Below are 16,545 nucleotides of genomic sequence, written 5' to 3'. Positions count from 1 at the left end.
CTCCCCAATACATGTATATCATTTGTATAATATATATGCTAGAGCCAATACGAGCGAGCGAAACAGGATACACATTTAAATGAAAGCATATGAAAGCTTTTCGTATAGTTTGCCAAATACACGGCCCAGACAGAGAAAGATATATTCTCGTTCATGTTCTTCTGTATCCTCTTAGAAAGCACTTTCCAACTTCATTTTATGACGAGGTGTAATATTATCACGCTTCAATATAACAGCACTGGCAGCTACATGGATAGCGTGGTCGTGTGAATTAGCTTTCCATTTCAGCCGGCCTTGGTTCGATCCCCTTGACGTCGTATGGACTTTTTTTTTGGCACAATCCCAAATGAAATGAGAAAAGAAAACAGAAAGAGATGTCTGCTCGTATACATACAAACCATTTTTAAGCTTTTAAAACAGCTCATTATTTGCGCATTTGACTCTTCAGCACACAAAATGACATCATTTCTGCCAAAGAAATTCAAACTCGTTTTTCTCGAAATCATAAAAGTGTCACATGGTCCGGCCTGTCTTAACGCCGACCAAATATATTCGACACGAAACAAGATAAGCAGATATTCAATTATTGGATGCCCAAATTTTTTTTCCGGTATGTTCTAAAAACCTGTCGGTACATGGTTAGGCTACCTTCAATATTTCCCTTCCCATAAGAGCGGACCAAATGCAAACGTTTCGATGGGTCACGCATCGAGTAATTTCACTATTCTGCTGAGCGTCTTAGCGCCTTGTGATATGCAAGCGCGCCACGAGAGAGACTCGATAGTGTACGTTTTGGCACAATCATTCCATATCGAGTGAGACTCGATGTTGTACGTGAAAGGGTTAACTCCGATGGTCAATTGCAATCGTTTAGACATGTTTTCCATCTGTGTAATGACTATGATTCGTGTCCCGGATTTAGGATACTGCTCTCAGCATAACACTAACACACTTAAAAATGTATGTTCAGTATATGTTTCACTATTGACTAGTAAGGCGTCGTGCACAAATTACGTAACGCGATAAGAAGGGGAGGGGAGCCGAGGTGGCGTTACTTTATGTGTATTAGAGATAGGAAATTGCGTTACGTAGGGGGAGGGGGTCCAAAACCCGGATTTTTAGCGTTACTTAATTTGTGCACGACGCCTAATGGGTGGCCTCTAAAATTTTGCATTTTTTTCGAGGCCCCTATGCTCAACAACAGACGAGCTCTGGGAGAAATGAGAATGTGTATGTGTTAGCTTTCCCTCTGTCCCTCGTTTTTTCTCTCTCTCTCTCCCTCTCTCGCTATCTCTCGCTCTCTCTTTCTCTAGCTCTCTCTTTCTCTCTCTCTCGCCTCTTTCTGCTAGTATTTTTTTATGCTTGCTCAGTTTTGCTCACAACGCAAGTCGATACAAAAAGCATTTCACGAGCGCGTTGTACTACGAACAGCACAGGAATCTTGGCAAAAGTATACGGTACAACATTTTAAAAGCGAAAATGTTGCGGCTTCGACTGTTTACCATATTACCCTATCCCTAACAACTATTCGCAAGCAAGGTAGTGGAAGTCCAGCCAAAATTGTAGAAGCCAAAGGACTTCGTTCTCCTTCTCGTGCCTTCAACATTGAAAAGAGTCAGAATGCAGTGCCGAAAGAAAACAAGAGTACCGGAATACATTGCGAAAGAGATTTCGACACTGAAATCCCAATACCGCTGGTTGATAAAAATGATTCCGGATTTTTTTTTGTTTTAGACGACGGAAGTTACTTCTCTCTTTCGAAGACACATATTCCCGGAAACGATCGATACTATTCCATGGACAGTTTTCCTGCATCTCCGGACATAAAATATACATTTAAACATAAGTTTGAACAGAAAGTGATGCTGTGCATTGCCGTTTCCGAGAGAGGTATTTCTAAGCCATGGTTCAAGCTTTCTGGTTTGGCTATCAATCAAGATGTGTACTGTTTGAAGAATCAAGATGAACGAATGTTTGAAGAAAATTTTGATTTCGTTCCAACAAAAACATCATGCAGATGGACAATACCTGTTTTGGCCGGATAAAGTGTCATCGCATTGCGCCAAAAACACAATCGTTCCTGAATACCCATTCGATCCCATTTGTACCCTTAAACCGCAACCCGACGAATCTGCCTCAGTCGCTCAATCGAAGATTTCTTCGGGATTTTGAGCTCCTTGGTGTACAAAAATAACAGTTGATTGGTATAATCAAAGGATGCATTCGCAAAGTTGGCACTATTTTTTTCATAACGTATCTTTCAATCCATAAATCAGATCTTTTACAAGAATGTCTTTTTTGACAGCTTGAGAAAGAAATTCCGAAATTCTAGTTGCCATCCGTTATGTCTCAATTGGCCTCAATTCCGGAGTATTAGCAGGATTCATCTCTTTTCGAACCACTGGGAATTTTGGCTGAATCACCGTTCTGTATATTTGAACAGGGACAAGAGGGTTTGCCATGTCTGGTCTGAATAGGCAATCCACGTCACGCTGTCCCAGCAAAAGGCAGTGATCTCTTCTCAGTCTCAGGAGTTCAGACCACAACTGCGTATTGTCTTCCAGACAAGATTTTTTTTGGGGAATTATGACTTCTTCGTGATTTTAAACTCTTCCATTTAACCGAGCTATGGAATTCCTGCCCAGAAATTTCATCTAAAACTGCCCGGCAGTACGTTCATCATCAATAACCACGCAATCATATTTTGTTGAACATTTTTCGTACAGTTTCTTCAAGCGCTTCTTTGCCTCCAAATTCTGATTTGCATTTCGGCACAATCTGGGACTTAAAACTCCTTGATTCAGTCCTCTTTTTTACTTTTTGGAAACGTGACGTTCAGGAAAGTCACACAAACTTTCAAATGTTTTTTTCTAACTCTAGAGATAGACCATGATTTCAGCTACGAGCAGGCAGGATCGAATGGCGACGCGCTTGCTCCGATAAAGCCATGGTGTAAACAAATGAGCTTATGCAGATAAACATTGCCTACAATGATTCTATACACTCTTAATTCAGTGGAATTTCGAAAAAAAATATGAAAAAATGCCTTAAAGACAGTGGTTTCATTTTGTACGGAGTTTTTCGTGTTCAACTTCAGTGCCACGTGTCATAGCAAACAGAGAGTCCATCGTCTTTTTGAAGTCTCAAACGATTTCGACAGATCACCAGAGAACCACACACCGTCCATGGACGCCTGAACAAATTCAGGCGGTTTCCGGAAAATGATGGTGCAAGAATTGATTAAATTCGTGCGCAGTCTTCCTAATGAAAACAAATGCCAAAATTAGTCGATTTTTCGAACATGCTTATCTGTCAAAACACACTCAAGGCATCATGTTTTGGAAGATATTATTGTACCAAGGGCTGTCAATTTAAATATATTGTTTCATTTTCATTTGTTGGAATTGATAATGTGACTTGTGCGTGAAGTAATTTACCTGGAAAATGAATTAGTTTACTCGAAAACCTAACCCTCTGTGAAAATGTTGGTGGTTCTGAAAAGTACCTTTGGTGTTGTCATTGGCATTGGTGTTGCTGGATCATCGATGGTGTTACTAAATGACGACTTTTTTGGATTTTTGTTCTTCTTCTTTTGGTTTGTTTTATGAGGCTTTTTACATAGACGTTCATTCGCCGGGGGTGTTGCGTTGATGATAATGATGTTGTTTTGCATTATAGAGGCTTTAAACGTTTTTAGTTCTTTTGTTTGAAAATGTCCAATTCGGAAAACAAAGCATAAGATTTTTATCTCCCGGCCAAGAGTAAGTCCATTTAAGATCCCTCGCCACTGCCACCGCCAACTGATTGCATGCCTGAGAGAGAGTTTTATTACGGAGGCTTCAAAGCCAATTTATAAAACTTATCCTAAATTCTTAGCTCCGAGAAATTCCATTTTGGATGCAAGGACGACTTTCGAATCGTAATTGCTGCTAAAAATTGAAAGCACAGAGCAGACAATTTATCTCTCTCTCTCTGTCTCTCTCGATGCAACGTGACATCGCTAACGTCCGCACTGCATAAAAGAATGATACTGCATTGCATTGCGGTACAATGCGAGCGGGGAGTAAAATCGGAAAAACCTACCTATGTCATTCGTTTTCTTGTTTACTATTAATTTGTGTAATTGAAATCAAAATCTATTGATTGAAAATATATTTACATTCAAAATATATACACGTTTTCTATCCAAAACGTTGAATGGGCCCATATATGAAAAGGTTAGTCCTACGTCAAAACTACATTGTTGGGTGTGGTTTATGGGTCATCGGACTTATTGGTCCGTATTTTTTCAAAAATTAAGATGTTCGCTAGGTAACTGTCAATGGAACCGGCTATCGGTCGATGATTACGGCCTCGACTTGCCAAACATCACGCGAACAATGATGCTAATGAGAAAAGAATTTGATGGTGAATTATTCTCTCATTTTGGATTAGTAAACTGGCATTCTTCTTCCTCTTAGATGGCATTAATGTTCCTAGAAGATATTCGCCTTTTTGTCATAGTAATACTTACGACATTCTAATAAGTACTTAGTTGCGATTTCTATGCCAAATAACCAGTGTTTGCCGATTGTACGTTTCACTGAATAACTCATTTTCGTTTGTTCAAATATGATATTGCAGAAGCCATTGGCATTGGCGTCTGTTGTTACATGCTACAAATCATGTTACAAATGACAATGAAAGAACTCTGCTTTGCTTAGCACTTCATGATACACAAGCATGCGAACCAATACGTCATGATCGCTTTCTGTGCTGCAAGTTTATATTAATCTTTGCCTCTTATCCGCAATATATCGCATAAAATTGAAGAATATTATCTTTAAAAAGTAAATGAAAGACACAAATTTATTGATTCAAAAAATGATTTTATACACCTTTTTGCAATTTTCGTGTGTTTTACATATTTTTAAATTAATCTTTGGATGAATCTCGTAGATATCACTCATACATCATATATAATTTTTGAACAATGAAAAGAAATGTTTTTATACCTTTATTGCTGAAGCTATCAGTCTTCTGGGATCGCTAAACGAAAACAAGCTATGCTCTTCAAAAATGTTCTAGGTATGTCAATACAACTATTTCTTTTAACACCCTTTATTCTCTCTTTGTTTTAAATACCCCAAATAATCTACAACCTTGTGTTTTTTTCAAATCTTGAAATTGAATCCAAATAAATTCATATCAACGTGCATTGTCAAGCGACTGCGTGTACTACCATTAATTATCTTACTCAATTCGTTCAAAATTCTGCCACACGACGGTCCCGACGGTATTTTCGTCTGCCATTTGCCAGTTCCTCGAACGGGGGGAATCTGATGGGGGCCGAGGCTGGGGCCGCACCGGCGGATAGAGACTCAGCATGCCATCGTTTCGGTGAGGCATTAACCAGTACATAAGAACCGTCTGTGACCCGGCTGGCTGTCTCGTAAACTTTGGCTGGTTGGCGGGGTTTTTTTTTCATACACATAGCCGCCGTCTGATTATATACATGTGCCATACGACCTTCACTGAATGACAGAACATGGTCGTAAGGTCATGGACATTCCAGCGCGGTGGAGGTTCTTAGAGGATAAAGTCTGGGCAAATCGGTGGCGTCGACTGGTTCCTCCGTTCATCCCCAACGCGGCCATCAGCGTCTGGTGCAAGTTTAAGCAGAATTCAATTGAGGTACCAGATTTCTGGGCGCTACAGTCGCCGTCGCTGCTGGAATACCCAAGATGAGCGGAAAAATGGAATGCCTTCGACCTCGGTGGCGTCTGAAGAGCTGTCAACCTATGCCAACATAGTTCACAGTAAGTATGAACCCCAATCGTAGCAACGAATCTGCGCAACTTCTCCCCTCCCCTCTCTCACTTTGGCTGATTTTCTGCAATTTCACACAGTTGGTGTAGAAGCGCAGCGAAATAACATAAACTTTGATTGGCAACTATCTCGATTGCACATATAATCGACAACTGGGGTAATGAAGTTGAACAATCGAGCCGAGAGAAAACGGAGGAAAAAAGTGAAACCGTCTGCAAACCATGACCAGCGTGAAGCTTTTCTTTGTTGGTCAACAAACACCGCGATGCTCGCCAATTTCGTTGGACTCATTTCGGTGCCAGGCATGCCTAGCCTCGCAGCAGTGGTCATTGGGCAAAACTGATTTGTTGTGTTTGATAATGTGTTCGAATGGCGCGTGCGAATCGCAGATCGCTGCGCCCGATAGCGAAAGAGAAAGTTCCGGCCGTGAGTAGCGGTGGATAGGCAGAGGTTTGTCTTTTCGGTTTCCACTAACGCGCAGGGTAATCTCGGCTGGTTGATTCCGGTGGCTTGAAGCTATAGGTTAAAAGTTTTAAGCGAGAGTGATCTACAGCCGAAGGCCAGAAGGAAAAAAAATAGAATCCAGCGATGGATTTGGGAACTTGTTTAGGTGAATTAGGCCTTCATGTGTTTTGGGTATGTCACCAGAATAATCTTAGCTGTAAACGAAAAGACTTAAAGTCGCGGTTGAGCTTAATCGAGTCATCTTTCTAGTGTGTCAAACTATTCGTCATAATAAGAACAAAATTGCGAGAGAAATTTCGCAATACACTGAAGTTGCTTTTTACGCGGTTTTTTTAATATGCGGATTTATTTTACGCAGCATTTTTTACGCCGTTTTTGAATTTACGCGGTTTTTTTAAGCGGTTTTCGGAATTTACGCGGTTTTTTTTACGCGGATTTCGGAATTTACGCGGATCCCGAAATTTACGCGGTTTTTTTTACGCGGCCCGCATTAACCTCGTAAAATTCAATATGTTAATTGATGTGACTTTTCGCGAAATAATTTAGTATTGTATCACTGATTAGTAGCTGAAAAATAAAAGATACAGATAGCAGGATTGTAGCATGCAAAAAAATCAGGTAATCAGTTGTTAGAATATGGGTTACATTTTGAACTAATAATTCACTGTTCGTTAGATTTTTACACGGACTTTGAAAATTACCCGGTTTATTTTTACGCGGATTATGGAATTTACGCGGTTTTGTTTTATGAGGATTTTTCAATTTACGCGGGTTTTGGGATTTACGCGGTTTTCTTTTACGAGGTTTTTGTTTACGCGGCACGTATTCCCCGCGTTAAAAGCGACTCCAGTGTATGTGTTGAATGTAGAATGTTTAGATTAATCGCTCAATGAAGTTAGCAGACAGGATTTGGGGGATTTAAGCCACTATATATTTTTCCAGACCGTTTTTAAAAAATTAACACAAATATAGTACATTCCGAGTATTTAAGATCACCCAATTTTTTGAGTTTCTAGATACAGAAAAGCTCGGCTGAAATGATGCATATGGAATGAATCATTTGAGCTAATGGAGAACAAAGAAGTCCTATGCATTACAAACTTGTAGTATACCAAACCAAATCAAGTTTATTTTGGAAAGAAGTAATAATTTTCAAGGAGGAGTAAGATTTGTTTTTATAGTTATGAACTTGTTTTTCCCTGAATGTTTTACACCTAACCAAAACAATGAAGGTTTTTAAAGCTGGTTTTATAAACGAAGATAGTCATCCTACATCATTTCATCATTTCGATCGATCTCCTTCGCATCTCTAGAAGCTCCAAACAATTGAGAGGTTCTATAGTTATGGAAAGGAGTGTATATTTTGAGCATGATCGCGACCACAAGGCAAAAAAACACATATGATAAACAGTAATTATTAGAAACATTAATGTGAAATTGTGAATCGATTGAAATATGGTGATCTTGATGTGAATAAAATTGGCAAAGACAAAGACACACAATAATTAAATTCAAGTATCTCAGCATCCCAGTGTTGGAATGACAGTCGTATGCTAGACATTTGATCTACAACAAGTTTATCATTCAAATTTATGCACGCCTTGATAATTGTAGCAATTAAACTCTCTAAGTTTTCACCGGTCATTCAGTCACTTAGTCAAATAAACAGACGGTGCGAATCGAATTCAAACATTGAGGATCGAATAGAAATTATGATATTTTGGGTGCTAAGATTTTGTATATTACTCACAAATACGGATGCATTTTTTGACGTTTGTTTTGCGATGAGACAAGGTAGTCACATTCTCACATGTCGATTGGATCAGAATCAAAGGGATATCAGAATACAAAAACTGATTCCGATCGAACCGTGTAATCTGGTCGAGTTTCAAATCCGATCGGGAATCAAATCCGATCGGATTCCGGAATGAGGGTAATTCCGTATTATTTCTAATAGTGGTTTTTCAGAAAAACGATTTCGGAAGCAATCGCTGCAAAATAGGATTCGTTATCTATACATTTTGTGGTAGTCCTATTTTAATGAAGTGTCATGATGTTATTACTTGTTCCTTTCACTTTAGCCAGAGTCATTTTCAGTTTTAGTGTATCGGGGTGAAGTGAAATCGGTGTGTTCTCTCATGTACTGAACCATAACATTCTTCTGTTTCGTTAATATCTGATGTCGTTTCTTTTCAAACTGGAAAGCAAAAGCTTTCTTTGGTGATTCATACCGCTATTATTATCTTCAAAAGGTTTCACTTTGCATGCGGGACGATGCTAGTAGCTTCTACTTGAGAGTTTAATTCGTTTCCTTCGCTCCGAAAATGACGATTTGAAACTTTGCCTCATCATTAAGAATGAAACGAATGAACGTCAAGCGAGAGGAACGAAGAAGAAGAATACGATGGCCCATTGGAAAAAATCCTCTAACCAGTGTTGTAAACGGTCGACATTTTTGGTGACCATCACATACTTCCCTTGCACGAAAGTTACGGCTCAATATGTACTATGGACGTGACCAAGAGTGCATTGCTCGACTCCATCCACAGGTATATCAGAAATAAATGCACTGCCGCAAACACGACCATCAGTTGAACGTTTCAATGTTCTTTCTTTCTGACGAACGTACACAGAGAAGTGGTGAAAATATGCTATTTTTATTGTATCGGTCGTGGTCATAACCATCCTTTAATTCCGGATAATTTGACTGTAGTTTCCATGTCATTTGACTGCTAACGATATGCATTCTTTTTCTCTCTTTATTTTGCTGCACACATACATCCACCTCCTCGCACATCCATACACGATGGAATGAGTATGGGTTGCATTGCTAATATTAACCCATTAGTGCCCAGCGTATGAAATTTAATACGTAAAAATGCCCGTTTTTGAAAAACTGTTTTTGATGAAACTAAAGTGTTAAGCGCATTTCAAATGATACCACATGACAATTTGAGATTGTTTTTGTGTCAGTGTCATTTTATCTGTGATTTTTCGTTGTTTTGTTGTGTATTGATGCCTACAAAGTTCGAGTTTCACGCAAAAGTCGCAAAGTAATCATAACCTGCACCTGGGCAGTAATGGGTTAAAGCAACCGTCAAACTCTCCCTCATCAATTCCGAATGTGTTGTTGAAAGCACGTTTTAAGCGGTGAGCGTTCTCCGTGAACACTGTTTTTTTTTTATTAAATCGTTTATTTTTACAGGCTCAGTATGAACACAGTTGTATAATTACAAAATGATGAACATCTTATGAATGACACGAAAAAAAAATTGAGATGTCATATGACATTTTTAGTTCGACAGTCGTTTGAATGTTAATTTTATGGTGTTCATTGATGACACAGCGTCTTCAATAGTCATACGAGGGTGACCACTAGCAAGACTGCCTCTAACTATTCCATAATTTTGGCGAATAAATGTTCAGACGCGGACATAATTTCACTGAGAAAGACAAAGATTGCGACGGAGCAGATGATGAACACACAGTATGTTCTTGGAGGCTCATCAATCATTCAATATTACCAGAACACAACAAGTCGGTCTAGATCTAGCACGGCTAATCAAGTGAGGGAAATTATCTTCTTTTTCTTAGTGTCATCTTCCTAAAGGAATTTCGCCGTCCCAATGTCCTATTACTTGCGTTATTTTTATTAATACTTAGTTGAGATTTCTATGTCAAATAACATGCCTTGAATGCATTCTGAGTGGCAAGCTCTGGAATACGCGCGACTACAGTGCAAAGTTGGAGGAAATTTTTTTGACGAAAAATTCCCCCGACCAGAACGGGAATCGAACCCGAACCTACGGCATGTTAGGTGTGACGCTAACCACTCGGCCACGGGAGCACTGAGGGAAATGATAAGCACTTCGAAATCGAAGCAATGAATATACTTGTCACGAAACATTCCCGAATAAAACTTACTTTCATACATGAATCGAAGGGGAATAATCAAAATCTAACTAAATATGTTGTTTGATAGTTAGACGACCCGAAAATGGCTACAATTACACGTTGGATGACATCGATGCTTGATAGCTGTCTGTATACGGGGATTGTCACCTTTCACAATACTAGAGGCTTGTATTTCGGACTTGGGATCCTGAATCGAGCAAATTAAGAACGCTGCTCTTAATGTAGTTTTTGAATCATGTTTCTCATAATTTCACTGAGTTGAGCTAAGAGTGTACAGAATCACAGTAGGCTTTGGAATTCGGTTCAGCACGTTCGAAAATCCCGATCTATCTTCGAGAGCTCGAGAGTTCTGGAAATATTCGAGTATAGCCTGACCATCTCCCGGCAACCAGGAAGAGGCAGACCCGCAAAGCCAGTAGTGGGTATTACCCACTATTTCCTTTGTCGTAAGCGGAACACGAAGCTGTCATCCAGGGAAGCGACGAAAAAGGCAAATGCTTCGCATTCATATGCCCAAAAGCGGGAAGAGGGCTGGATTAAGAAGCTCTAAGGCCCAGATTGTGCCTGGACTGCATAGCAGAATTGGGGGACCAAGAAGCGCTAGAGGAAACACTTACTTGAACAGAATTAACTTTGAATTAACAAAATAATGTGCCGTTTTTCTAATTTTTCTTTAGAAATCTATATTTTCATTGTAAGGAAGGCACATATGGTCGTTGTTAAGTCAGACCGAACCATGTGACATTTTTATGATTTCGAGAAAAACGAATTTGAAGTTTGGCGCTATAAGGGGTTTCCATTGAGCATTCAAAAAAATTCGATGCGACATTCCTGCTGTACTCGTGATTTTCCAAATCTGATAAATGTGGTATGTAGCTTGCGAGATGCTTAACCTAATTCCATCAATAACTAGAAATTTTTAATTTTGCGACTTGGTCCCTTCTGTCTTAACACCGACCGTATCACAGTTACAAATGAGACTAAAGGGTGAAACGACCAAAATTTGGCAGAGTTTCGCCTCATGGAGAGATATTGGACCATCGTCATGTGTAACTTGAAGAAGACGCAGAAAAAAAACGGTAGAAAGCGAAAGATAGTTCAAACTAAACTGGCGTTCTACGACGAATAAATTCGGCGATGCCACTGTACAAAAATCTCATGGTTTGTGACAAGCAGAAAGCATGTCTGTTCGAATTAGACAAAGCGAAATGAGAGCACCAGTGAACTCAAAAATACGTGAAAATCCTTCTTTAACCGTTCGACTGTGGAGGAGCACGATAGCGCTCTTCTTGTTTCATGTTAACATTTTTGACTTGGCACTTTTTAAAATAGGGTTTCATCTTTCGAGAACAAATTGGATGTTCAAATTGAACAAATCTAGATTCTATCGCTCATTGCTCATCCAACTGCAGCGCATAGGGGCAAAGTACACTGTTTGATCGAACCGAAATTTTTGTCATTATTTGAGTTATTGTAATTACACTCAGTTTTTTATGCGGGGGATGCATAACTCGTAAAAAAACCGCGGAATATTTGCGAAAAAAACCACGTAGGGTAAATGATCTTGGTTTGTCCAGTCGAAAATATGATCATGGTTTGCCCACTTTTTTGAATGCTTTAATACAGCGCTCCTTTGTCAAATGAGGCCTTCGAATGTTTCGAAACATATAAATGAAATTGCCTTTTACATGATTTATAGTAGTTTGATAGTATATTTTTACGAAATCACATGTTTTAAAGGATTATAAAATACACCTTCTATTTGTGTCAATGCGCCCCTCATTCGAGTTAACTTTTAATCGATCACCAGATGATTATTTGGCACGTATTCAGACCTTTTCTGGATTACAACACTTATAAATATTGTAAACATCATGCTTGCTCACCATTTGTATCGGATTTACATAGCTAAACCATTAAATTAACGCATTTTGATGAACTCAATTCTGATCATGAGTTGTCCAATTCAATAATGTTGTTTTGTCCACATGATTTCTATGGCAACCGCTTGGCGCGCTGCAGTTTGTTTATGTTTGTTTATGGTGTGCTTCGCGCATAGTAGAAGTATGGTTTTTCTGTGTTGATTGTGTTGAGGTGAACACTTCTAAAATGCCCAAGAAAAGGCAATATTCTGAAGAAAGCCTAAATTATGAATGAATCAATATGATGACAGTAAACTCAAGTAATGATCAATGCAACATCTAATTGTGAATTCGAATGTTTTCATTCAAAAATGGAGATTTCTAAAACCGGACAAACCATGATCATTTTTTTGGGCAAACCATGATCAGAGGTGGTCAAACCATGATCATAATTCTTCTTTAAGGAAAATCGTTAAAAAAAATAAAAATTTGAATAACTTCAACACCTTATTGTTTTTTTAGCAACAAGAGACTTGGGGCTTTTCAACAAACCCAAACTCGTATCTATTATGTGTGATTTTCATGAAGAAAAATCGATTTGCATTTACTAGTTGCGTAAAATCACCCCAAATTGGACAAACCAAGATTATTTACCCTAATAAACGCGGTAAAAAAACTTGGGTGTATCTAGTTTTTTTTTAACTTTATTCGACCATGTACTGATTTACATTGAAAATTAGGCTAGAGAAAATTTTCTGGGTAGCTGGCTTTAGTAATCAATATCTCGCTTAATATCAATCATACAATTTCAAGTTTAGGCTCGTTGCAAAGGTGACATTTCACACTAAAAAAAAAATGAACACACTTTGGTCTCGTGAAGTATTGTTGATTTAGAAAATAAACAAAGTTGAACTTCACCTAAATCATCTCGCATTGAACACAGCCATAAATAAAATTTCGAAATAAACCGCTTCAATTTTCTCCCACTAAATCAAGACATTTGGTAGGGATGTGCCAAAAATTCAAGTGAAAAACCATTTTTCTTCTACGGCCCGGGGAAAACAGTAGAACGAATTTTTGGCACCTTGTCAATACACGCGCCGAGATATTAATAAAAAAACAACTTTGGCGGAGATCGGTCAGTCTACGGAATCACACTCACTGTCCGGTGAATAAGCCGGCGGCCGGACAGCGGCATTCCAGTGGCATATCTCATCTTACCGGAAACCCGTCCGAGTCGCAAAGCACACTACAAAAATTTTAATTATGCGATGATCTGGTAAACGCCCTTCCATCGCCTCTGTTAAATAATTCAATCCGTTCATTCACTTTCACCTGCTGAGCGGCTGGTAAAATTCCAATTGTCTTCTAAACATTTACCTGTTACGGTGTCTTGTTCGATTCAAAACAACAACCGCCCCAAAACACCACCCCGGTGCGGTATGTATTCGTGTGCAAATATTTTGCACAAACCATTACTGTGCGCGAGTTGTTGATCATCATCGCCAACATTTCCCGGCGAATGATGATGATGACGACGATGTTTCAGCGCCCAGTAGCGGCACCTGCAGTAGGCGCGGAAACATTTTCGCGATCTATTATTTTTGTTTTGTTTTCAACTTCATCAGCATTACTACATCTCAAAACAAAGCTTGCGAAACCGGTCCTTCTTCAGTTGTACCACACACTCTACCCACACTCAGCAAGGGAAGCCATTTTCGGCTGAGTTGGTGTGGGTACCACCCGGCGATGTGTTTATGAGCAACAGCAGCACCAGCGCCGATGGAATTGGGACTGTGTAATTGTCCAAGGTCAGGGATACATTTTGGCGAAACGGCGCGGCAGGCGTGGCTGCGAAAGTGAATTTGCGATGCGCGAAAAATATTTCGCCAGATAGCGGCCAGCGCAGTGGTAGTGCCGCACATACGAGGAGAAAATGCTGAGCAATTTTGACAGTCTAGACGGCCGGACCGATATAATGAGGTATATTTTTTTCGGTTATAGCTTGAATGAATTGGTGGCCCGACCGCATTCGGAGGTGGTTTCTAGTTGTTTACGCAAAAAGAAGCGGCGTGTCTGATGCAGATTAAATGGCGTTCTCTGTGCAGTGGAAGATGTTATTCGAAACTTACCCATTTTGTTGCGTGAGTGAGAATGGCACATCGATGTTGTGTGATTGTCGCCTACGATCCCCGGCCATGTCCGCTAGCCGGGCAAAGTCCGTATCCTTATCCTGGTCGGCCAGACGGGGCGAACGACGCGACTCCAGCAGACGAACCTCTTCCAGGCGTTTCGTGAGCTCAATCGGGGACTGCAATTAAGAGAGAGAGAGAGCAACCGAACGAAAACAATTATAATAGCTTCGATTTAAAAACTCTGTGCGAAGGAATTGTGAATGTCAAACAGAACAAAACAACGAGCGGAAAATGCCACCACCATCATCGGAAAAAGGGGGGAAATGAATCATCTGCTTGTCCCGACAATTGCTCCCACAGTTAATACATGCTACATTCTCGGGTTTGCATAACAGCCAGCTGGTACCGCCTCATCAAATGGCCAGAAATAGCTCTCTCGGCACATGATTCAAGCTGCGCTACCGAGTCGTAGTCGTTGCAGTTAGCGGATTTAGCCGCATACTTGCTGCAGCAGAAGCGGAGCGGCAATGGCGACAAAAATAAGAGCGCACAGCGTGAAGCTTAGTTTGAGTATAAATAGAGCGAAAAAAAAGTGAGGTAATTCTTGCACAATCCAGGTGCCTGCTTCAATAAGATCGAGCGCTGAAACGAACACTGTCCAATGGGTTCAATGAGGTGTGAACATTGAATTAAATTCGATTTTTGTAACAAAGTAATTGTTCAAAACACCATTGCCCATGCCATATTGGTGTTATTCAGACTTCTTCATCGTCTCAATGGCTAAACATACCATAAATCAAAAAAATTAAAAAACACATCGACGCTATCGAATCTTCTAATGAGATGCATCGAAAATGGATTGATTTTTTAATGGTCTCGCGACACGCGTCGTTTTTCAGATGTACAGGGGAATAGTCCTGGAAGGTAAGATTTGATTCAATTAGAATACGGAATTACAGTTCATTTTATAGCAGTGGTCGTAGTAGGCGTATCTGAAGTCTTTTGACGGCAAATTGTTTGGAAAACCTGTTTCTTTCTACGGTAAAAATTGAACCGTTGAACCGTTTTGTTTTGAAATAGTTGTGTAGGATGGAAGCCGAGGGAAGAAATTTATTTTGAACAGCAATATTAAAAATCGTGACGTGATCAGGTACTAAAATCGCAAAATCGCTGAAAGTGGCCAGTTCGACCGTGCATGATGTGCTGAAACGTTTCCGTGAACGTACAACTGTTGTTCGGATGTATCGGAGGACGCATCGTAGTGGAACTTTCGATAGGAAGCTCAGGCAGAAGTTATTGAGAACAATTAAAGCAAATCCGGGACCCTCGGACTACGATATCGGATAATCCGCATGTGAGAAGTTTATTGCATCCTGCGAGCGACCAAACATAATGCTGGAGCAAAATCTGGTGGTCAAAAGATGCGCTTGAAAGTTGTACAACAAGGTTTTAACGAAGTGCGAAGAATGCATGCTGATGGATGACGAAACGTACGTGAAGATGGATTTTGGACAGCTAATAGCCCTGAAATTAATAAACTGTTAGAGGAGATGTCCAAATTCAAGGGCGTTTTTGCTGATAAATATTAAAGGAAGTTCTTGATTTGGCCAGGAATTTGCAGCTGTGGACAGAAAACCAAGGTTCTTTTCACAAACAAGACAATGGGTTCGAAAATGTATAGGGAAGAGGGCCTGCGGAAACGTTTTCTTCAGTTTATTAATTCTCACAAAAGTCCGGTGAAGTTTTGACCAGATTTGGCAAGCTGCCACTACAGTGGAGAAGTGCTTCAGTGGTACCGTGACAATGGGGTCGATTTCATTGAAAAAAGTCCTCAATCCTCCCAATTGCCCCCAATTCCGCCTAATCGAAATACATTGGGCAATAGTCGAGCGGGAAACTGAAGAAGGATCTCAAAGTGACTCGTGACATGAAGCGATCGTGGAATAAAATGGCCACTGAGGTTGACCTGAGGTTGAGAGTACAAACTTTGATGGAGTGCATCCGGTGAAATATACGAAAATTCATCAAAACTGTAACGGAACAGTTTTTCCATAGTTTTTCTGAAAACAACAGTAAATTATCTGCATTTTGATATAAAAACATTTTTTGTTCCTTTAACCAATCCCGAGATACGACTGATTTTGTGATTTCGGATTCTACATGAATTAAACTCTACATCCAGTGATACTTTTTTTTACGATTTTTAAATGAAATTTTGTGATAATGAAATTCCGGAATTTTCTAACGGGATGGGACAAATCAATCTGATTATCCTGTTCCAGTTTGCGGTATTTCAGTACATTTTTTTAGCCTTGATAAATTGCAAAATAAATTTTACCAGGAAGCAATATTGAACCCAA

At 39.7% G+C, this 16,545-nt stretch overlaps 1 protein-coding gene across 2 annotated transcripts in view; it reads right to left on the bottom strand.

Annotated features, from left to right (window-relative positions):
• The window catches only part of LOC129779232 (zinc finger protein 704-like), a 156,802-nt gene that overhangs the window by 63,077 nt on the left and 77,180 nt on the right, over positions 1 to 16,545 (bottom strand). For both annotated transcript variants that reach the window (XM_055786591.1, XM_055786592.1), the window contains one exon: positions 14,183 to 14,361. In XM_055786591.1, coding sequence (XP_055642566.1) covers positions 14,183 to 14,361 — 179 coding nt within the window. The remainder of the gene's footprint in view (positions 1 to 14,182; positions 14,362 to 16,545) is intronic.

The sequence above is a fragment of the Toxorhynchites rutilus genome, chromosome 3 (assembly GCF_029784135.1).
Source record: "Toxorhynchites rutilus septentrionalis strain SRP chromosome 3, ASM2978413v1, whole genome shotgun sequence".
Classification (NCBI taxonomy): domain Eukaryota; kingdom Metazoa; phylum Arthropoda; class Insecta; order Diptera; family Culicidae; genus Toxorhynchites; species Toxorhynchites rutilus.
Note: the sequence above shows the minus strand (reverse complement) of the source record. Positions and strands in the feature narration are given on the sequence as shown.